The 23,957-nt window shown below is 32.7% G+C and overlaps 1 protein-coding gene across 2 annotated transcripts in view; it reads right to left on the bottom strand.

Moving 5' to 3' along the window:
* Positions 1 to 23,957, bottom strand: part of LOC118071034 (neuroligin-1-like) — a 267,425-nt gene that overhangs the window by 3,073 nt on the left and 240,395 nt on the right. For both annotated transcript variants that reach the window (XM_035089972.1, XM_035089974.1), the window contains one exon: positions 21,585 to 22,029. In XM_035089972.1, the coding sequence (XP_034945863.1) occupies positions 21,585 to 22,029 (445 nt within the window). The remainder of the gene's footprint in view (positions 1 to 21,584; positions 22,030 to 23,957) is intronic.

Here is a 23,957-nt window from a genome sequence, read left to right as displayed (position 1 = left end):
GGTCAAACTTGCATAGAATATTCCTAGATTAAAGCAGAGATTTTTAGGGGGTTGCGAACCCAGGGTCGGGGTGTAAAATTCCCTCAAAACCACTTTTTAGCGTTTTTGGCAAAAATTGTAATAGATATCGGAAAATGTTTCAAATAAAAGTTGTGGATAATATGAAAATATATAACTTTTGTATGAAACATTTTCTTGCATCTATTATAGTTTTCGCGAAAAATGACTTCGAAGTTACGAATTTTTTAAATTTTGAATTTTTTTTTTTATAAATTTATTGATGAGAACTTTTGCAAACGGAAAGTCCTCTACCATTTTTAAAACTTTGTGAACTCTGGAAGTGAAGAAAAATTGGGATGCGAAGGGCCCACCACTGAGGAAGAGAGAGACAGCGTATTGGACGCACTCATTGCGCATTTTTAAGCACAAAAAACCAGCTTAAAGAAATTGGTAAATAAACCAACCCATAGGAAAGGAAACCCGGGTTTCGTTTATATATTATAAATGGAAGAAAGAGAAGCTGACGTAACAAGGTCAGCATTCTCAAAATATAAAATAAAAATTAGGTTATCACTCGAACCAGAGGTCCAGTCACTGCAAATTTTTTTTTCAGTTGTTAAAATTACACATAATTATCATAATTACAGTCTATGTTTATTAAATATGAGCTGCAGGCTTGGGTACCGAAAGTAAGGATAGAGCTTGCTGGCGAAGCTCCAGAACTCACAGCATGTAGTTTTGACTTTTTTTTGTTGTTTATAACTAATAATTGTTTAATAAAAATCTTACGACTAATGTAACTATATGGAGATAAGTTTTCCTACACTATTCGAATCTAGAGTAGCGGGAGATACTCGGCGCCACGTCACCAGCTTATTCGTGCCCCTTATCCATCTATTGCCCCTCGTCAAACTAGTGCGCTATGGTGGCTCATATTTACAGGGCCGAGTAACACGCTACCCTATACTGGAAAGTTTGCGCGTGACGTCACGACGCAATGTTTGAATGTGAATATCTCGATAACTATTCAACATTATGGAAAAATTTTCAATACACAATCAATAATGACTGAAAGCTTTCATTTGAATCCAAAAAAAGATTTTTTTATTGAATATTTATCGAGATACAGATTAGGCCGCGCCCCTGATTCCGTTTTTCGCACAATTCAACTCGATTTCTAGCTTTTTCATTGTCAGTCTTACCTAAATGCCATTTTACGCGGACCTTTCTCTCATAGACACAATTTCTCTACGACATATATAGGTATACTCGCAATGTACAAATATAGCGAATGAATGGTTTATGTTTATAAAAAACACAAAGTGATATTTTTTATTTATAGATTATCTTAAAATCCGTCAAAAACGGATATCGTTCGATATCTTTAAAAAAAACGGCGCCACGTCACTGTTGTTTGACAATCCGATATTTTCAGATTGCTCTACATGCACAAAATGTTTGAATCCTTAAAATTACATTTTTAAGAATAACATTCGGGAATCTTCTATCAATAGAAAACATTACGAAAATTGGGCTACTTGAGAACGCATCAATGATTACAATATACATCTTTGAATTAATTGGGCCGAGAAAATCAGTATGAAGTCTCTGGTTTGGCTCATCAGGTGTTGTCTAATAGTAAAGTTTACCCTTAGGTGGATTCCCTGCATTCGACAGACAGATCTCACAGGCTTTACAGTGACTTCATTTTTACTACTCCGGAATGAACGCTGTGGAATTCATTTAAAATTTTTTTCCTCCAACTAGTAGGTATTACAACTCTGTAATCCCACATTAAACATTTATTTTCAAAAGTTCATTTTCTCGCTCTGTTTTTATAACTGGACAGATCCTCACTTACAGTCTTTGGCCAACCATCTCGCACAAATTTAAAAACTCGACTTAATACAGTGTCTTTTGATATCTCTTCACGTAACACATTCACATCGATCGTCGTTACATCATCAAGTACATAATTCAAATATGAAAATTCTCCACTTTCTCCCCCTTCAAGTTCTCCAGCTTTAAACTGTTTTTCTTTACTACTTTGAAACATTCGTGAGATAAAATTTGCTGTTTTATTTTCAACCTCTTTAATGTACTTTATAGAAAAGTCATAGAAAAATTGACTATTTGAATTTTTTAATGAGGGCGCCCCTTGACATTACCGATCATGCACTAGTCAACTATCAACTTTGTCGTTGACCCAACAATCACTCGGCGTGCACCCGTCTAAGTGGAAAGACATTAAAACTTTTGAGTCTTATAATTTTATAAAACGCAAAGAAACGCAAACGTTCGCAGTGGGCATCTAAGTGTCAAGCTCATTCTCGAAGTGAAGAAACCGTTGACCCAGTGAGCTGAGCTTCAACCGTTGGTGGTGGAGCATAAGTGTATTATCTGTTGCAGCCATTGCTGTGATCGGGACTACAGAGAATGTCACTAGTAAGCAGATTACAGTTTTGTCAGGGTAAACACTACAATCGAGCATGATTGAGCCACATTGCTTTTTTTTTTTTATATTATCTAATTGATAATTGGGTAAACTATTAACTCGGGATGATTAAGGAATGCTGTAGTCAGGGTATTTCTGATGGCAACGTGCCTGACGGGCTGCCATATCAGGACTCTTAGTAGACTGAGTGATCATTAGATCAAGCTGAATTATTTTCGAGTCATTGCCGACATCAAGACCTCATAGACTCATTATTATCTAACAAATTGAATTAAAAGTTGTATCTACCTTCAACTGATTTCTGATTATTGTTAATTTATTTTAACGTTAAAATTGTTTGTATTAGATTGATACAACAAGCAGAACGAAAGCGTACTCTAAGTCTCTGTAAAATTGCTTTCAAACGGTCATCATGTGACTCAAATGTGTTTTCCCAAATCAGAATATCATCATAAAAACAGACTACTCTTTACATGTTTTTAAGAAGACTCTTCAGCTCTGCCTGAAATATCCCTGTTGCTGGAGTGACTCCAAAACACAATCTATTATAAGCAAATAACTCATTTTTATCGGTTCGAGCTTTCACACCAATGTTCCCCGGTCTCTCCTGATGAAATTACTGGCTGACCCTTGCGTCCCGGAATTCTCCATCGCTGACACGTCTTTGGCGGCTGACGCCATTGCTGTTGCCAACTCGATCGCGCTTAAGTATGTTACACTCTGCTCTACAAGTAACCTCTTCCTTATAGCTGCATTTTTGACACCCCATACAAACAGATCTCTGATACTGATTTCTAAATTTTCTCCAAGCTCGGTCGGTATTGCTAATCTTTGAAATGCTGTCACATATGTTATGATATCGGACTATCGGCTTTCTTTGAATTTGTATCTTTCGGCTATAATGCTAGGCATTTGTTTGAGGTGATCATTTATTGTTCCCAGTCTTTGCTGCTGGTGCCGCTTGTGCATATAAATTCCTTAATAACTCGTATGATTCGGATCTCAGCAGTGTCAGAAACAATGACTTCTTACTGCTGACACTTATTCCATTCACTTCAATATAGTGACCGAAACGTTCAATCCACGCCAGACAGTCTTCTTTTAGGGTAAATTTACTTAATGTTCTAAGTTTGTTAATGATCATAAGCGTTGTCACAAATAGTGACTCTTGCCTCTCATCTGCAAGCCTCTGCTCTTCCCGCCAACGGTTTTTTAGCTGCTTCCTTTCTGTCTCAAACTGCGCCCACGCTTTTGTATGTCGCCATCTAATGACTATTAGACTAACGACAGTTTGTTAGTTAACGACGATTGCTTGACGATTAGATTGTTTATAGCAACGAGGGGGGAGATTGTTTATCTCCAGTTCTTGACTGAGACTTAAGTTGATCGCACGGGTTCTTCGGTTCTAAATAATTGCTGTCAATCTTTAATAAACTTTTTCTTTATTAATTAATTTCCTGAAGTTGTTATTTCGTCTTATTTTAGAATATATAGAATTAAAACAAATAGAGAAGGCAAAAAACGATGAGATTCGTTATACTACTGCGTTAAAGTGGGAGAACACCATTTCGCGAAAATCTATTCCTATGCAGCCCAGAAGCGAACCAAAATCCGAGTGGACTGTATTTGTATTATTGTTCGGCCTAAAGTCATTTTAACAGATCAGGGATGCAATGTCATAAGTGCATTGTCACAAAACGTTGCTAACAGGTTCGGAATCAGAAAGTTACGAGCGACAGCTAATAACCCACAATTGAACGGTTTGTTAGAACAATGTAATCAGTCTTTGAACGAATATCTTAAATTATATTCATCAATGAGATGATGGGATCGAATGAGCAGTACTTTCTTATAATACTAGTTATTATTGAGTTATTCAAAACGCACTATGCACAATAGTGTTCGGTCAACAAGTTAGATTACCATCTAGTAAACTGATAAAGTCTGCGAACAATTACCTCTTATACAAGGATATTCAATTGATTTAGTTACAAGATTGCATGGAAGAAAATGAGTAGCATATCAAAATTAAGTTCATTTGAAAGCAACGTTAAAAAAATCACTGAAAAAGTAAATTGAAAATTCGACGATTTTAACTTACAACTTCACATTAAATTTTCTAAACACTATCAACGATTTTTTATTCCATTTTCTTACTGTTTGAAATTTTTTAAAATAAATAATTAAATAATCATTTAAAAATGAGAATTTGGTTATTTACAGAGTCATTTAGAAGATATACATGGCGCAAAGTATCGCTTTTGTCAGATGATGGCAGTTTTGGTAGGATACTTAAAAAAAAAATTCTGAATAAGAGTTATGCTAGCCAATGTTTATTCATATTTTAATCAAAAATTTGAACTCCAATTTCTTACGCACAATTATGCGTTGTTTTTTATCGAACAATTGATAATAAAAACAATATTATAATTCTGCGATTACAGCAAGTCAAACTTGTCCCAATTTTATGATTTCAAACATTTTTTCCATGTAGAACAATTTAAAAATATCTGATTTTTAAACAAAATGATGTGGCGCCGTTTTTTTATTACAGATATCGGACGATATACTAGATTTCACTTACTTTTTTTTAGTAATTATCTCATTTCCTCTCCCACCCCACTTTATCGCCACAGTTTTGTATTGACACGTTTTTTCGAAAAAAAAAAGAAATTTTTTCTTTTGACCAGGACTCAAACTTGAATGCCTCAAGTGTGAGTATTAAATATACACGTTTGTTCAACTTTATTCCTTATTTCTAGCAATGATTACAGCATGGCAACATGATACGAAATGAGTTGATCGAAGTCGAACTGATACCAATCGTTCTATTGGGGTAAATAAATAAAGTCTGACAAAACATATAGTCCTAGTAGCCACATAAACATAAGACTCACGTATGTTGCCCTGATTTTTTCGTTTACGTATGTACCTGCCGTTTTTCTGACACAGACAAACATAAGATTTCCGTCAGAAATGAATGACAATCTTTTGCAGAACGACAACATACGTACGTAAGTCTGACAGCAGGACTTGCTACTAGAGAGGGTGTATCCTTTTTTTCTTATGATCCACGATACGATACTCGATTATTTTCATGACTTCGTCCGCGTAGATGCTGTTTGCAAAGTATAAACAGTAATGATCTACAAAAATTAATCGACGAAATTTAGAAACTATTCATTTAAATTAATTCGCGAGTAAAAGTGAATAATGGCGCTGACTGGAGTATCAACTAAGGACCAATCAATTGTAATTCATCTCGACCAGAGTGAAAAAATCATCAGTTGGTAACGTTTAAATTGTTGTTATAATGTTTCAATAATTTTCATCCAATAAAATTTTGTCATTGTATTTATATAAATCACACATTTTTACTTTCTCTATCAAAGATTTTCTAATCCTTGTCTAATGGTCGAAAGGCCAGGACTAAAATGCTACGCTTCTCCCGTCCGAAGGACGGAAATTGAGTACCTCGCCTCTTTGGGCATAACTCTGGAAAATTATAACTCTACTCTCTTCGCGGTGGCATTTCCCGGGATATTTATACCTGCACCTAGAACAGGCACAGGGATACACGTAACAAGCCCGAGGCCTTAGAACATACCATTACGAGTCCGACCTCAATTGGCCAGTTGTACCTAGGTCTACATGTCATATTTTGACTTTGCAGCCCCAGGCACGGGGCTTGGAATTTGGCCTCCATAACAATTTTCTGGCCTCATCCGAGATTGCAATGATCTATGGAGAAATAGTTTGAATGTCGGATAATCCTGGATCATCTGATAATAATAAAAAAGGCTATTCGTTGAGAAGTACCGGTGACTCACTATATCCTGAAGGTTTAGCTCCGCCCACTAGACCTAAAAGTTTCAAGTTTGTTGATTCGAGTATCGGTGATTTAACAAAAATATCAGAATCGAGTGAACTCGTTACATCCGACAAGAATGATATATTGACGAAACGATAAATCAAACTCAAGCTCATGTAGAAACGGTAAATTTAGATATAAATATGACGGAACAAAGGAAAATGTCTGATAATCAGAATATATCTCCCAAAGACGCATTAATATGCATTCCTATATTTACAGGCAAACCAAAAGAATTAATAAATTTTTTAAATTGTTGTAAGGAAGCAAAATGTATGTTACCAGAGCAAGTAGAATCAAATCTCACTAAATTAATTTTTGGTAGTAAATTATCTCCTTCAGTTGAACATGCATTAAATGTGTTGAGAATTAATTAATTCTCAGTTTGAATTTGCCAGCTGACAGGAACTTCGGCGGCCATCTTGAGACTGGGTCGATAACCAATCGACCAAATAATCAATAATTCTTAATTTAGTCAATCATTTGACTAATTTTCAGTGTCCCTTTTGACTAATGAAGTTCCTGTCGCCATTTCTTTTACTGTTCTCGTTCACGTGTACACGCCATTCACATTCATTCTCAACAAATCTGAAAGTTTTGAGTCAATCATCAGTACTAGTGCTATTGTAAATCATCAGAAAAATTCAGGCTTTATTCTGAAACTAAAATCAAGTAACATTTCAAGACATTTCATTGTAAATTCAAGACATTTCATTAAATTCATTTTGCATTGCATTGATAGGCTAACGCTACGTGCACAATCACATTCTTGCTCAACTTGAGAAGCGTGCTGCGCTCGTATGGGAGGTCAATGATACCGGACACACTAAGTTGAGTATTTTTTGGACATTCAATTCAGATTCAATAATTAAAATAGACATTCAGTGATTTTGAGCGACATTCAGTCTTCCTATTTTATAACACAGAGTTTGTCAGTGTAATAGATTACGAAAAAAAGTAAAAGAAATAGTAGAATGTTTTAAATTAAATAATCCGACAGCTACTGAGAATGAAATTCAAATCTATAAAGATAATACTAATAAAGCCGTAGCTCGATGTTTTGATCAAAATATGACCACGTCACTGAGGCCTTAGGAAAGGCAAAAGAAATAGGAAGACGATTAATTACGCGAAAAGGAATTCGTAAAGACCCAAATAGTAGAAAAATTACAGAAAAAAAAAGGAAGATAGAAAAAAATACGTTAAATTTGTAACTAATAAACTGAATATCGATAAAGACAAGAGTTTAAATAATAATAGTCAAGAAAAAAAGATTATTTGTCATTCATGTAATAAACCTGGCCATGTAAAGAAAAATTGTTGAGAAGAAGATAGTAATAATTCAAAAGAAAATTGTCAGCTTTGTAATCAAACTGGACATACTGCTAAAAATTGTTTTAAAAATCCAATTAGAGTTTCATCGAACGTAAAATGTCAAATTTGTGAAAAAAATGGTCATATTGCTAAAACGTGTCGATTAAATAATAATTCGAATGAAAGTAATCAAAGTAAATCTTGTAAATTTTGTAAACAATCTGGTCACGACATTCCCACTTGTTTCCGTCTGGAAGCTAAAAAATACGAGGAACAGGAAGACTCGAATGTGTCTCGCCAGATGGGCGCGGGGTCAAAGGCACTTCAAAAGCGTCCAGTGACATTGACGTTCGAGGAGGAAATCGAAAACGAGTACTAATCATGAGCGTGAAATTAGAAAATTTGGACGATCTACCGTTTATTATTGTAGGCAAAACGAATAGAAGTAAAGATGTAATTATGATGATAGATTCGGCAGCTTCGCCGAACTTACCTAAATTTAGCTATGTAAATGATTCCACGACAATTGATAAAAGTAAAATTTTTGAATTGCACGGTATTGCAAATAAAGACACTCGTAAGTGGAAAAGTTAAATTATTTAATGAAGAAACTGTATGTCATGTGATTCCTGATACTTTAGGTATTCCGCATGCAGGTCTTGTAGGATCTCGATTTTTCGCAACTCGTGAGGTAAAAATTTATTATAAGACACGGTTCGGCATTAATATTTTTATTTGTAGTATTATAAGGCGGAATTATCAATTACATCTGTAATGGATGATTGAAACAAAACAATATCAATTACTAAATAATTATTGATATCGAAAATAAAATTATCAGTTACTGTATTAACTGATAATTTCATTTTCAAAATTATCAATTGGTGATGTAATCTGTAATTTGAAGGATTGAATAACAAAATAATGAAGTAATTTGTAATTTCTTAGATGCAATTACAAATTAGCGAAGAAATTTGTAATTTTATAGATCAAATTACAAATTACTTTTGTAATTGATAATGTTTTTGGTAAAATTACAAATTACAGGAGTAATTTAAAATTTATTTTGCCAAATTACTAAATGCAAGAGTAATCGATAGTTTAATAATTTAAATTTCTAAATTAATAATTGGTAATTTCAGTAAGAATTAATTAAAATTTCGATTTATTTTTTGATGAAAGCATCACGTTCTTTTAATGAGACAAAAATAAGGTTTTAATATGTATATCAACGATTCAGCTTATGGTTCAATAATGGATTATGTGTTTTAAAGTTCACACATATATTTTGACCATAACACATATGTTTAAAAGAACTTATTTATGTTCGAATAGTCGAATATGTATTCTTATGTTCCGGTTTATGTTCTAATAATAGAGAATACATTCTAAGAATTTTTTTTAATGTTCTCATCGTTCAATATTCGTTCCGAAATTCTAAATTGTGTTCTAATGAACAAGAATATGTTTCAACGTTATATTATGTGTTCTAACGTTTCCACTTATGTTCTTATGATTGAATATGTGTTCTAATGAACCCATTTATGTTTAAAGTCTCAAATATAGGTCCTAATGTTCCAATACGTTCTAATACGGAATTATAATAAACATGCCGAAAAAACTCCTAAGATAGAAAAAGAGCGATAATAAAAGAAGGAGTGTCAGTAATAAAGAGTTTTATCATAAAATATCTATTTCAATAATTCTCGATCTTTGATGCATTGTCATGTTTTTGACTTCTGTCAAAAAAAAGTAAACAATGTGGATACATACCGGCCAAACTGCTTCAATGTTTCAATGTTGCTTTTCGAGATAAAATGATTCAAAAAATTTCTTGCCGAAGCAATTAAATTTGCACTTATTACAGAATAATCAACTGTCACAAACACGTTTAACACTAAGAATTATTACTATGATAATAGTAATATTTAATATTAAATGGAATAATAATAACAGTTGTGCACGAAATGATATAAATCGCGGTTCACAATATACTAACTGAGGAATTCAATTCTCGAATCACATGTAGTATACTATCTACTAACTCAGTAGCACTAAGTAGTGTTTACCTTTTTTGCTTATTACTCTATAGATTTGTTATGTACGAAAACAAATTATACTCATACATGACGATCGTATCACACAAAAATACACACATTCTTCTGATTACTTTTAGAGAATTTCTACAACGATTAAATTAAAAGAGAATTTTACAAATTTAAATTATATTTTTTAAACAACATTTAATAGTCAAATCATTGATTCATATTCTTATTAAGTATCAATCATTAAATACATTTCTTGTTTATTTTTTATTGACTACACTTATTAACATAAAAAAATTTCATATTACGTCTACTTTTAAAATACAATTACAATTTTCTTATAGTCAATATTAAAGATTTATTTGTCCGTGATTTAACAATTATCATTTTTGACTGGCAAAGAAATTAAATTTTTTGAAATTTATTATCATCAGAGAATATCGAAGGTTACTTTTCGGAAACTTGAATGATAAATAGTATTAAATATCAATAGTCAGATAGTAAATTATCTACTTATAATTTCTCCGATCGATAAATATTTACAAAGAATCCAGTGTATCCTGACATGGTGTCATTGAAATCAATGTCAATAGAGTTGAAATAAATCAGAAATTTGTTATGTGTAAGGTATTGTGAATAAAATTAGTAAACTTGAATAAAGTGCAGTGTAATAGACCAACCTTTGTTCAATTAAGGCAAGTCATAATAAATATTTCAAATAATTATGTGAAATAATTAAAATACATTCAAACATTACAAGAAGTATTTGTATTTTTTATTAATATTGTAAAATATTTGTATGTCGCCATCTAATGACTATTAGACTAACGACAGTTTGTTAGTTAACGACGATTGCTTGACGATTAGATTGTTTATAGCAACGAGGGGGGAGATTGTTTATCTCCAGTTCTTGACTGAGACTTAAGTTGATCGCACGGGTTCTTCGGTTCTAAATAATTGCTGTCAATCTTTAATAAACTTTTTCTTTATTAATTTATTTCCTGAAGTTGTTATTTCGTCTTATTTTACAATATTATAGTAAGAAATACATAAACCTTTCATTCGCTATATTCATACATTAGGAGTATACCTATATGTATCGTAGAAAAATTGTGGCCACGAGAAAAAAGTCTACGTATAAGCTAGCATTCAAGTATGACTGACAAAGGGGAGGATAGAAATCGAGTGAAAATGTGCGAAAAACGGAATTAGGGACGGGATCTAATCTGTATCTTGATAAATACTCAATGAATGAATCTAATTTCAGATTTAAAACAATTTACAAACAATTAACGTAAACGAAACGTAGCCTATAACCTTCTTAACAACCTCCTCTACGTGCCTCCAATGTTTGGTTGCAATCGGATTAGTTTTTTTGGAGATTAACGTGGACATACAAACAGACAGACACCGGAAATTCATATATTAGTCATAAAAAAATATTATTATCAATGTTTAAATATTCAATCAATTCATGTTTCACATAATTTATATTTAAAGATAATCCATAAATAAATAGCATTATATATAGTTTCTATGAATATTAACGAAAGAAAGATGTAAACCATTCATTCGCTCAATTGACACATTGGGAGTATCTAGCGTAGCGGTATATACTCGGCGCCACGTCATCTGCACATTCTGCTCCTTATTCTTTTTTTTTTTTTAATTTTTTATTGATGAAAAATGCAGCAGTAGTAAGGCTGGGCTGAAATCACGGAGGCGACTGTGATTGTGTATTGAAAATTATCCCGTAATATTGAATAGTTATCGAGATATTTACAATTAAACATTGCGTCGTATCGTCACGTGCGAACTTGTCAGTATAGAGTAGCGTGTTACTCGGCACTGTAAATATGATCCGTGAGAGCGCGCTAGTTTTAAAAGAGGCAATAGATGGATGAGGCTTAAACTCAACGCTCTTTACGCAGAAACGATAATGTAATTCTTATTTCTATGTAGGTTAAGGCTAGGCTGAAGTCACGGAGGCGACTGATTCCCTCTATCCGAATACATAGGATCGTAGTTTTCTAATTTCTTCGCCAATTTATATTTTTATTTGAAAATTCTGGTCCCAAATTAAAGCTTGTTTTATGATGCAGATAAGATTAAAAAGAAAATTGAATAATTATGAATTGATTTGCCGCGCTTGAACACCAAGATGGCCGCGACAAGGTTATGAAAAGAAATCGTGAATTATTCATTTTCGATCTAATTTTAGCTCCTAAATGTTGTCTAGCACAATTCTTGCAACATTTCTAATCATAAAAAAATTATTTCAGGTGATAAAATTAGATAATTATTAAGAAACTAGAAAACTACGATTTGGGATGATTATTGTTGGACATTTATTCAAAGAAGTAGGACAGATAGCAGCATTATGATCACAGTTGATCCTAGTTACTCTATTGAAAAAATGCTTAATTTGTATCCAGAACTGATGGTACCCTGCATTTTGGCGAGTAATTTTTGTATGTGTGTACGGATAATACATGTATGTAATGTAAGTATAGTGTGTCACTTTACAATGCCCTGTACTTTGATGACTGTTGCTATTAATATAAACGAAAATAGTGATACCCATTGTGTTGAGAAAATCTCAACTTTTGGATTAGCGTAACCGTTTAAGAATAGAAAAGATTGTGCCGGAACAGATCAAACGGAATTTAATTTTCATGAAAAATCCAGAATCTTATTTTTTAGTACTACCAAATACACAATATACGCTGTACAACTTTTTTTTCACTGAATAAGAAGAATGAATGTCTGTAGCGATCACTAAATGTCAATTTTAATAACTGAATTTTAATTGAATGTCTAAAAAATGCTTAACTTGGTGTGTTTGGTATTATTGACCTCCCAAATTACCTCAACACGCTTCTTAAGCCACGAAAATATGATTGTGCACGTGGCGTTAGCCTATCAATGCAATTCAAAATGAATTTTGAATTTTCTTAACACATTGAAAATTAATCGATGTAATACCGGAAAATAACTTAAAATACACATATTAATTCATTATTATCATTTTTATCAAGTAGAAATGTTAACAAACGATTTCAATTCCATGTCTGCATATCCAAGCATGTAGTATAAAAACGAATACACATAAACCCTAGATTGAGATAATGCTGGCTATATGGTAAGAGCGTCAGAGCCGCTGTGCTCGAATCTTCTAGATCAAACCAACATAAGCTTCAACTATCATCAATTACTAATAATTTAAACACAATTAATTCATTTAACCAGAACAAACAAATCCTATCTTAAATGAAAAATTCCTTAGAGAATAAATTAAATACTATTATTAAAACTATCCTAGTTCAGTTGGAGCTCAGATATCTGAGACTATTAACGTTCAGTTCAGTAACTTGAACTCTTTAATATCTGATCATCATCAGAAAATTAATGATATTCTTAACAGAATTAGTAATATGGAAAATAATTGTAATGGATAATTTAAATAATACCAAAAATTACAAACCAGCGACTGTTAGATAGATTAACTCTCCCTCTTCAAATAATATGACTGTTAAAAAAAGTTTTCAAGGTTTTGTTGATATAGATAGTAATATTAATACATTAGAATTTTTTGAAGAAAACGATTGTGATATCATCTTATTAAGCGAAACAAGACTCTACAAATTTTATAATGTTGCTTTTAGTAACTATAATTTTGTAAGAAATGATCAAGTAGGTGTCACTAAAAGCGGTAGCACGGCTATTCTTATTAAGAAAACATAGACGTATTTCAGAATTTAATCTAATTGACAGAAACAACTTTGAAATAATAGAATTCTCCATCATTAAATTTGGCAATGTTAAGTTTAAAAATTTGTTTGTGGTAAGTTTATATGCTCCAGCTAATGTCAATTCTTTTTTTATCAAGGAACTCTCTTTATTAATGACTTTCTTAAACCTGGATAATCAAAATAACTATTATGTGATAGGAGGTGACATAAATGCCAGACGCATCGACTGGGAAGATTCCGTGGACAATGTCAGAGGTAGAGCGCTCTACCGATGGGAATTAGATAAAGGTTGTGCCACAGATAGTGCTTTTAAATACTAAAACCCCAAAATAATTAAATTAAAAAAAATCAATTCTCTTATTGTTAAAGAAATTCTTAAACTAAGAATGTATCACCCCAAACTAACTAATCAATATTCCATTTCTGTTAAAAATAGGTTAAAAACTGTAAAAAGTTAACTAAAATTCAAGTTCAATGAAGCTGTCGTTGGATATTGGGAAAAGCAACTGAAGAGCATAGATCATAGAGACCCTATTAATTTCTTCCCGAAAATTAACAGATTACTCAGACCCCGGAAATCTAATGAAATTGAAAACCTAATAGTAAATAAAAACTCTGTCTATATTCAAATCCTATTCAATAGGTTAGAAATCAAATCTTCAATTCTTAATTACAACGCATCATACACCATTGTTGGTCCAATAGAAAAACTTAACTATATTGGATTTAATTTTGAAAAAAACAATTTCCCTAAATGTTATCCTGAAGCAATAGTAAACAAAACATTAATGGACCCTTAAGCCTCTCATTATAGAGAAACTCTTAATCTATATAAAGAAACTAATTACACTATAGTTGATTTTTCTGACTCCAACAAAGCGTCATTTCCGTCCTGTAATGGTAATGGTGATTAAAAAAGCTATTTCTGTAATGACTTTGAAATAGTCATATTAATTAAAAAACTTTTAAATAAAACGTCGTCAGGTGTTGATTCTATCCTACCGATAGTTTGCAAACACCTTCCCAGAAATATGATTCTTGCTTTAACTAAACTTTTCAACAACATGTTGAACTCTTACAATTTTCCCAAAGCATAGAAGACCGCCAAAGTCTTGCCTATACAAAAACCTGGAAAGAACCATGCTGAGACTGGAAGCTACAGAGCAAGAAGCCTGACTCCTAGTCTGAGCAAGGCGTTCGAGATAATTGTGAATGACAGAATATCTAAAATAAGTTATGATAAGGGCATTATCCCAAATAACCAATTTGCTTTTAGGAGATGCAACTCCACTGTAAATGCAAAAAACAAAATACTTTCTGACGTAACTTTTTCAATTTTAGATACCAAAATAGTTTCGGCTGTTCTAATAGATCTTGAGAAAGCGTTCGATTCAGTTTAGATTGACGCTCTCATCTACAAATTACACAATTACGGCTTCCCTCAACATCGTTAAATACATTGTTCAAGGATGTAAATGAATACTATGCCCCGTGGAATTTAAAATTTCTGTAACTGAAACTAGTACGAACAGAATAGTAAAGTTGCCGCATAGAAAATCGGTACGATATTTAGGTTTCTACATAGATCATTTACTTAGACTTTATACACATCTTGATTTTCAAGTGGAAAAAGCTAAGAGTGCTTTTAAAACTAACTCTAGAATATTTTTTAACAAACACCTAAATTCCGAAATTAAGGTAATTTGTTATTAAATTTAGTATACTCTATTAGTATACCTGATAGGGACTTCAATAATTCTGACAGAGTAACCTTTAACAATAATGTAAATAGATGCTGGTAGATAGATCTAGCTCATCCTGACCTGATAGCCTTGGCTAGCAGGAGATCTAAGGTATCGAGACCATTGAGAGAAGCGCGCTTCCCAAGACGCAGGTACTAGTTGAGATGTAAGGGTGATAACCTATCAATATTACTTCTGCTATTCATGTACATGAAAAGCCTTGACTTGTAATAGTTAAGTAGAACTCTACTTTTTCTCACCCCTCGGTAGACTGGTATTTCTACAAAGGGTTTAATATGCTCCAGATTCTTATTTTATTTTATAATCACCAAATACTCTTTTGTTCATATAATTACAGAGGGTTTTTTCTTCATACAAATTTTGTTTGTTTTTATCCCTCTTTCATCATTTACTTTCGATTTACAGTCTTAAAAAATTGAAATATCTGGAGCTAAGACTTATTCATTTACTATTATAAGGTAGCCCCCTGGCTGTGAAAAATTGTTTAAACTTGAGTATAGTCTGTAATCTCTCATTAGTTTAAATTATCACCAGACTGTTGTTATGCAAATAGTAGATAAGGTCTAGTTAATAAGATTTCTATTTGTATCTGTTACAAAAATAATCTGTATCAATATTTTCCTCAATGAAAAACTCAATAAAACAAAAATTTAAAGAGCCAAAACAAAATTAAAATAATTTGAAAATTTTCGGTTTTAACACGAGTGCTGAGTGCTCCTGACTTTTGTTTGTTGACTGATTTGCTTGGTAAATTACTCCTAATCCACTTTTATCTTTATGTGCTTGATTCATACTTGCTGATAAATCTTATAGATCATGAGTTCCAGGAAAGTTTGAAGATGCAACAGAATCGTTATTCCAGTATGGTGTTTGAGTTGGTAAGCAAGTTATCTAAAACTCATTCTGATTTTTATCTACTGGATTTTTACTTGCTGATAAATGATAATTTTTATTTTCTTTATTTAATCTAAAACGAATCTCTTTTTTTTCAACATCTTGAGACAGATGGCTTCCTTGAGTACTGTTGTTTCTTGTTGTTGTCTAAGTTGTTAAAACTAATTCTTATAAGGCAAATTTTTTGCTGTCTGAAAACTTTTTAAAATAATTAGTGAAAAATTGAGAATTTAGTTATTTGCAGAGACATTTCGGAGGTGCACATGGTGCAAAGTTTTACCTTCATCCGATTACAGCAGCTTTGGTAAGATACTTCGAACACTTGAAGAAAAAATCTGATTAAGATTCATGCTATCAAATGTTTATTAATATTTTCGATCTAGAATTTCTTATGCGCACTCATGTGGTTTTTTTTATTAAAGAATTGATAAAAACAATTTTATGGTTTTGCGATTATGGCAAGTCAAACTTAGCGCAATTTTATGATTTCAAACATTTCTTGCATGTAGAACAATTTGAAAGTATCCGATTTTCAAAAAACAGTGACTTGGCACCTTTTTTTTTCACAGATATCATATATCATATATATATACAATTTATATGAAATCATATATGTTCAACATACAATCAGTATAAGGTCATTTCAGTACGGAACGTTCGTGGTTTCTGATTTGCCTGTCACGTCATTTGACGTATTCGAGATTGCTGCACCACGAATCATTCAAATATTGGTTTTAGAATCACGCCAGGGTTCTTGCATCATTTGTTCTTTTACGTACAGTCGTTTTGTTTTTCCTTATTTATCACTGAGTAATTTCTATTCCACTGTAATGAAGAAAGTAAGCCTTGATACTGCACGTTGGTTTATAATAAAAATGAAGGAATGATAGGAAGTGTAATTTGCCGTGATTGGACTGCTAATTAAGAAGGGTGCAATCAAACTATTATATTTTTGATTTAATTGTTTCAAAGAAGTAAGAAACCTAATACTGCATCAATAGAATGTGATTAGACAAAATCAGATCTTTCTAAAGTTAGTAGTCATATTAAATTTAAAAAAGCTTAAGATTTTAAAAAACTAAAAACCATCAATCAGTTAAGTTTTTAATGCTGAGTCGATTAATACTATTTACTTTTATGATGTTTTTCTTCTTAATATATGGAGTAACTGGGGCTAAAGTAAAAATAATAATAAAGGAAAAGAATTATTTGCAAGATAACTTCAATCAACTTTACTTAAAAAACAGAGTCGATTGAAGTTAACTTGCAAATAGTACTAGTCACATACTACTATAAGCGCACCTTGTCAATGTCCTGGGTGGATTACCGACAGGGATTTGATGCAAAATCTCACGAACTTCTTTTCTACTTGCTCGACAGCTTTTTAGTACCCCTACAAATAATGCAATGCATCGAACATCTGATGCCACTTTGGAGGACACAGTGCACGGTAAAATCTCGTGAAACGAGAGTGTCCACTAGAGCAGTGCTGTTCAGGTGAGGCACATGCAAGTAGATACCCTGAATCCTTTCTTTTTTTTGCATCTAACTGCTACCATTATCTGTCACTCTACGCTAAACACCTAGATATAAAGCAGGACGAGTCTCCTGCGAAAGAAAAGAGTAAGCAGAAACGCTCCAGAGAGCTCATGGAGGTCGTAAGAAATGTCTATCATGAATACGCAGCGCATGTGACAGAAATGCGAACAATAAAAGTCTGCCGTAGTTAGGCTGAGATTCTCGCAGCTCGTATGCAGAAAACGGTCATTCTTGAAATTCTGCCAATCCTGAGACGACTGCAATAAAGACTGAATAACTGCAGCCCTGAATCACTTTCCAACAATTCTAAATAATTCTTTATCAATTATTGATCTTAATATTCCTACTAATTCAAATTCGAATTTAATGTAATCGGTCTTACCGTCTTCCGTCGGGAATTTGTTATCTCTCGCGAAACCGGCAAAATATGATGATTCTCAGATGTGGGAATCATACTCATGTCAATTTCAGACCATCGCTTGATTATGTAACCACTGGTTATGTGGCCACTGGTTCGTTTATTTTAGTTTATGACTGAAACTAGCTGACTTTAGACGTCTTTTCGTTGATTCTATATTTGAATTGGTGATTTTAATAAACTTTCTTTTTAATATTTGTTGTTCTTATTTTATATTTTACAGTAATTAAAAGAAAATTAAGAATGAATAGCAGTATCGATTCAAGGATTGAGGAAATTACTTTTTCGGTATTCTATTGTTTTCGGAAAACCCATGGGGCAAACGAGCAATAAGCCTTAAGAAGAAAGGTGTGCATACCGTGAGCAGAGCATCAGATTTTTTGAAAAAGGAAAGGACCATACAAAAGGACTTGTGTGTGTGTCTCAAGCAAGAGAAATCTAATTGTGTCACATTCGACTTACTAAATATGTAAGGTTTGATGTATCAGTCAGCTGTCGAAAAAGTAAGATCAAGATCAGATCGTCATGGAACAACTCTTTAAATCGTAAGTTGTATTTGTCTTCAACATCCTATTAATAATATTACAAAGTTTGTGAATTTTTTTGTAGAGTTCATTTGATCGTCAAAGCATTTTTAATTAATATTTAGATCAATTTGGGAGTAAAAGTGAATAATGTGCTTACTGGAGCATCGAGTAGGCACGAATAATTTATAATTATTTTCGAGTTGAGTTAAAGAAATCATCTCTTTGTAACAACACATTAACGTTTCGATTGTTATTATAATTTTTCAACAATTTTTATTTAATAATTTTTATTGGTTTTATACAAATCACACATTTTTACTTTCTCTATTCGAGATGCTTTCATTGCTGTCTAGCAGTCGAAATGCTAGGACTAAAAAAAGAAACTTCAATTTTCTAAGGCTAAGCATATGATTCTTATATTGACACTTTTAAAGAACAAAATTACATATTGATAAAAAAATTATCAACATTTAAAAACTGACTGCAGAATGTAAAACTCAATTACCACTATAAATGTACTTCTTAAATAAATCAAAAGCTTTTTACACATTACTCATGCAGATTTCGAGATCTCTCAATAAGTGGATGTTTTGGAAATTTTTCATGATTCAGATTATAGTAAAAAGAAAATAAATAAATGTACATTATTTTAGAAGCATATTTTTTATCTAATGATTAAATAAAACTTAATAAGCTTCGATTATACACTTATTAATTTCTATAGAACATTCACCATAGTGCAAGCAGTAACAACGAGGGTATCTAACAAATAAATTATTTAAGCATCGATGCAAGAGTGAGGTACTATTTTAGAGAAATTTTTTATCTGCTGATAAAATGATGCTGATAAAACACTGCTGATAGTGTTTGAGAAAGATTCAACTGGATTTGTACCGATCAGAATATTGATACTTCCGAAGGAGAACTGCTCAGAAAAGATATCGATATTCTCGATAGAGAGTGCTGATGTGATCCATAAACGATTGGAAAGCACTTATTTCCTGCATCTTTCGCACTCTTCCTTTTTATGGTTGTTTGCACTGCTCGATTTTTCTATGAAGTATTGATATTTACTTGAACTCCTTTATTTCTCTTTTCGTTTAGATAATTATCTGATTCTGCAAAAGTAATGTTCTCTGGTAGTGGATCCTCTGTGTCATCCAACTTCATTGTATTACACTCAATCGTTCCAAGAGATTGAAAAGGAGACTTTAAGCTGATGGTACTTTCTTGCGTAGAGATTTCCATAAAATTCAATTTAACGTCTTCTTCTATATGTTTCTAATTCATCTTTTCGATACCTTTTGACAGTCAAGTTTTTAAGAATATATATGTTGGCTTTTAACTTCAATGTTCTTCTATCTAGTTGATTTCTGTCTAAATTTTCTGTATCATTTCCAACCTGTAAATAAATTCGTATTTTACAATACTCTAATACATATAAACTAAATAATAAATATTTATATAAAAAATACATACTTTTTCCATTGGATAAGTAATTCTGAACATACTTACTGCTCGAAGGGTATATCAATCAGAAATAGGCTGCTATTAGTGATAATTACCTACATCAAAATAATTTTCACTCATATTCAGTTCTTTTAGGGCTAAGTAAATCGCACATCATGAGTTTCTATCACTTTTTCTTCGTTGTTATATTATTTAGTACACGAAAAAAAATTATTGGAATTTTCAACTGCTGTGCTTTGACACATAGGAACAATACAATATTTGTACGAATCGTTCAAACTTCTGAAATCGGGTAATTAACAAAATACGAATAGAACGGTGCAAGCAACTACGGCTCCTCATTTAGGTCAAATGACGTCACACGATAAAACGCTGCGTGTGATAAAAATCTTTTAGTAGGAGCAACTTCAATGTTCCAATGTATTAGTGGTAGTTGAACCTATGACACTTACTATTAGCTAGTCAAAGTTCGCTTCATACAATAAATAACTATTGCAACAGCGTTCATTGCTTGTTGTGCAATGAGATCTTATTTTTATTCTAGTCTTCGACAATAAATCAAGAAAATGTTCTAAATTTCTGTTTCTACTTCCATGAAAGTTTTCTATCACCTAACATAAACTACCGAAATATTCAAGTATTTTTTCGCGTAAATATGACTACGCTTGCGAATAATAGATAAAAAATTGCCGTCAATCAAGCGTAATTTTGATATCTCATTCGTATGAGGTAGCTACGGCTAAACGAGATATATAAATATTTGTTCCATTTCATATGGGGAGGATTAGAGTCTCTTTCTGAATTCTGAATTTCTATCCAAGAATGCCCTACTGAAAAAAAATCACATACTTGATACAGCCAAGTTTGAAAATAAGTAATATAGAATACATGAACCACAAATTTAATTGGACGATTGAGATAGTATATTACACCACATCAGCATAAATTTGGAATCTTTAAACTGCAAGTCACGCTGCCCGAGACTTCGCCTATGTGATGTTTACTATTTTTCTGAATAGCCGGTCAAAATTACGGAAGAAATTGTTGATGTGCATCGAAGGATATAGATGTCTGCTTCGACATTTGCGGCACGAGCAAAGTGCGTACGAGTACACCCGTTTATAAGAAATAATTTGAATTTTATCTTTTTTTTTTTTATGTATTTCTAGCTAGTTTGAGCATTTACAGTTGAGTTGACTGGTTGACTTCAATGACTGATTATTGTTCTGAGTTTTAGTTTTTTTTATTATATTATTTTCAAATTTTGAAGATAACCGAGCGGAAGTTTTACGAGTTGGTGACTGGTAAAGGTCGATTACTGACGCGATCGGTAGTCAAATAGAAGTCTTGTATATTAAAAAATACCGCTTTACCACTTTCTTTATTCACTTTCTTTTTAAATGAAGATGCATTAATTAATAAGCAAGGCATAAGACTTCTGTTTTAGTGAACATGAACACAAAAACAGTAGATTTGCAGCCGTTATTTTTTTTAGAAAAAGATTTTTTAAAAGTTGTTTCTCCATTTGATATTTACCTGTGGATATTGGCTATCTTTTGCTTGATAATTGAAATGAAAAAAATAGGTTTGAGCACCACGTCGAGAATGATAAAATGCAACTCTCATCAGCGGCGCAACAGTGTGCCCATCGCTTAAAGCTTCCATCGTAGATTCCATTAAATTTACAGGATGCAGTACAGGTTTTTCCCAATCAGTGTATTCATTTTTAACTGCTGATAGTATTTCATTTAAATGATAGTAATATGAATTTCTGATGAACGTGCGTAGAATACGATTACGTTGGTTTTCTTCAAATCCAAATTGTATTTCATAATCATTGAAATCAAGATATGACTCAGCTGTGGTCACTCCTATGATAAGTGGAATCTTGATGAATGTATCACTTGCTCTTTCCATGTCTAAGGCTGGATCAGGAATATTCTTGTCAATTGGTAGAACTGGACCAATCCTTGGAATAAATCTATGGTAAAAGAACAATTAATAAACAGAAAGATTACTATGATGAACATATTGATTACCGATATTTTAATATTAAAATCTGTAAGATTTGTTGTAATTTTATATGCAAGAAAACATACGGAAGGTTGAAAAATTTGTACTATAACACTGGATATTGATGTGAAATTTTTCTCGAAAGTAAAAAGTAAATTATGCATTGCATTGTAAGATTTGATATGCATTAAGACATTTATATTCACTAATGATCTTAAATCGATATTTCAAATTACTTTCTAGTAAAGTATTGTGTTATTAGTGTACGACATAATAATTATTCTCTAAAGTAATTTGATCAAATTAGCTAATGATTACTAATAATATAAGGAAAAATTGATTGAATGCTGATAAGTAAGTAAACAGGTGACCTTGGTTTACGTTTTATTTATTAATAAACTGCCAAAACTTTATTCATCACTAAGGATGATTACAAAAGAAAATATATTTATTTGGAAAAAGAAAAGAAAAGAAAAAAAAACTTTATTGAACTTGAGACATATCAATCTCATGATAGCGAGAACGCACTAAAGTATATATTTTTATGTTAGATAGTATAGAAGAGCAGGCGGATTGCCCGCGAAAACCAAACTTGGAGTTAACACTCCCTCCTCAATACGAATGCTCTTCTGGTTCTTGTCATCCCAAGATCGTTGACACACCTTTCATGACAAACCCTTGATAAAGGCTTGGTAAGGATATCTGCAACCATCTGTTGGGTAGGAATATGTTCCACGTTTACAAGTTGTTTCACAACAATATCTCTAATAAAGTGGTATTTGATGTCGATATGCTTCGACCTGCTGTGAAACACTGGATTCGTTGCAATGGCCTCAGCACCACGGTTATCAGTAAATATAGTGATGGTAGGTAGTTAAGTCAGTCCAATTTCTAATAGTAAACTTCTGAGGTGCAAAGCTTCTTTAATAGACTCAGCCAGGCTAATATATTCAGCCTCGGTTGATGACAGTGAAACAGTAGGTTGTTTTTGAGACTTCCAGGTCACTGGGCTTCCAGCAAGTAGAAAAACGTAGCCCGTGAATGAGCGTCGATCAGTGACGTCTCCGCCCCAGTCAGCATCTGAGTAACCAATGATCTGCTTTTCAGAACAACAATACCTTAGACCGAGGTCACGAGTACCTGCAAGGTAACGCAGTACTCTCTTCGCTTTTGTCCAATGTTCTTTAGTTGGTGAATTAGTAAACTGGGCAAGTCTCGAGACTGTGTTTGAGATATCGGGTCTCGTTCCAACCGACAAGTACATGAGTGCTCCTACAAGCTCCCTGTATGGTATGTTTTGATCACACTTTGGTGGTGATGTACTGGGTGTGAGCTTAGAGTTGAGCTCGGCTGGTGTAGAAATTGGGTCACACTCCTCCATATGGAAACGTTTTAATATGTCTTCAATGTATTTCTTTTGAGTCAATGAAATTTCATTATTATTCTGTCTTATTTCTAAGCCAAGACAGTTCTGGGCAAGACCTAGATCCTTCACATCAAAATCTCGTGCTATACCCAGTTTTATCTCTTTTATCCACTCCTCGTCTTGTGAAGCTACCAACAAATCGTCTACGTATAAAAGTACTAGTAGAATGTTTTTGTTGCGGTGGGCGACAAATAAGCAAGGCTCGCCGACCGTTGGAGACAGTCCCAGATCCTTTAATTTCCGGTCAATGGTTTCATACCACTGTCTCCCTCCTTGACGAAGACCATATAGAGCCTTATTTAGCCGACAAACGTTACCTCCATTTTTCATTTCATCAAGTAACTTCTTGGCTTTCATCTTGACTTCAAAATCAGTATTAACATCATTGACGATCCTGTTTAACATTGTGGGCATCATCTTGGGTATTTCCATGAACACTTCTTCATTCAATTTACCATTTAGATAAGCGG

This window comes from Chelonus insularis, unplaced genomic scaffold (assembly GCF_013357705.1).
Source record: "Chelonus insularis isolate UGA/USDA-ARS -01 unplaced genomic scaffold, ASM1335770v1 contig_71_pilon, whole genome shotgun sequence".
In the NCBI taxonomy this organism is placed as follows: domain Eukaryota; kingdom Metazoa; phylum Arthropoda; class Insecta; order Hymenoptera; family Braconidae; genus Chelonus; species Chelonus insularis.
The sequence above is the reverse complement of the archived record's forward strand: the minus strand, read 5'-3'. Positions and strand labels throughout refer to the sequence as shown.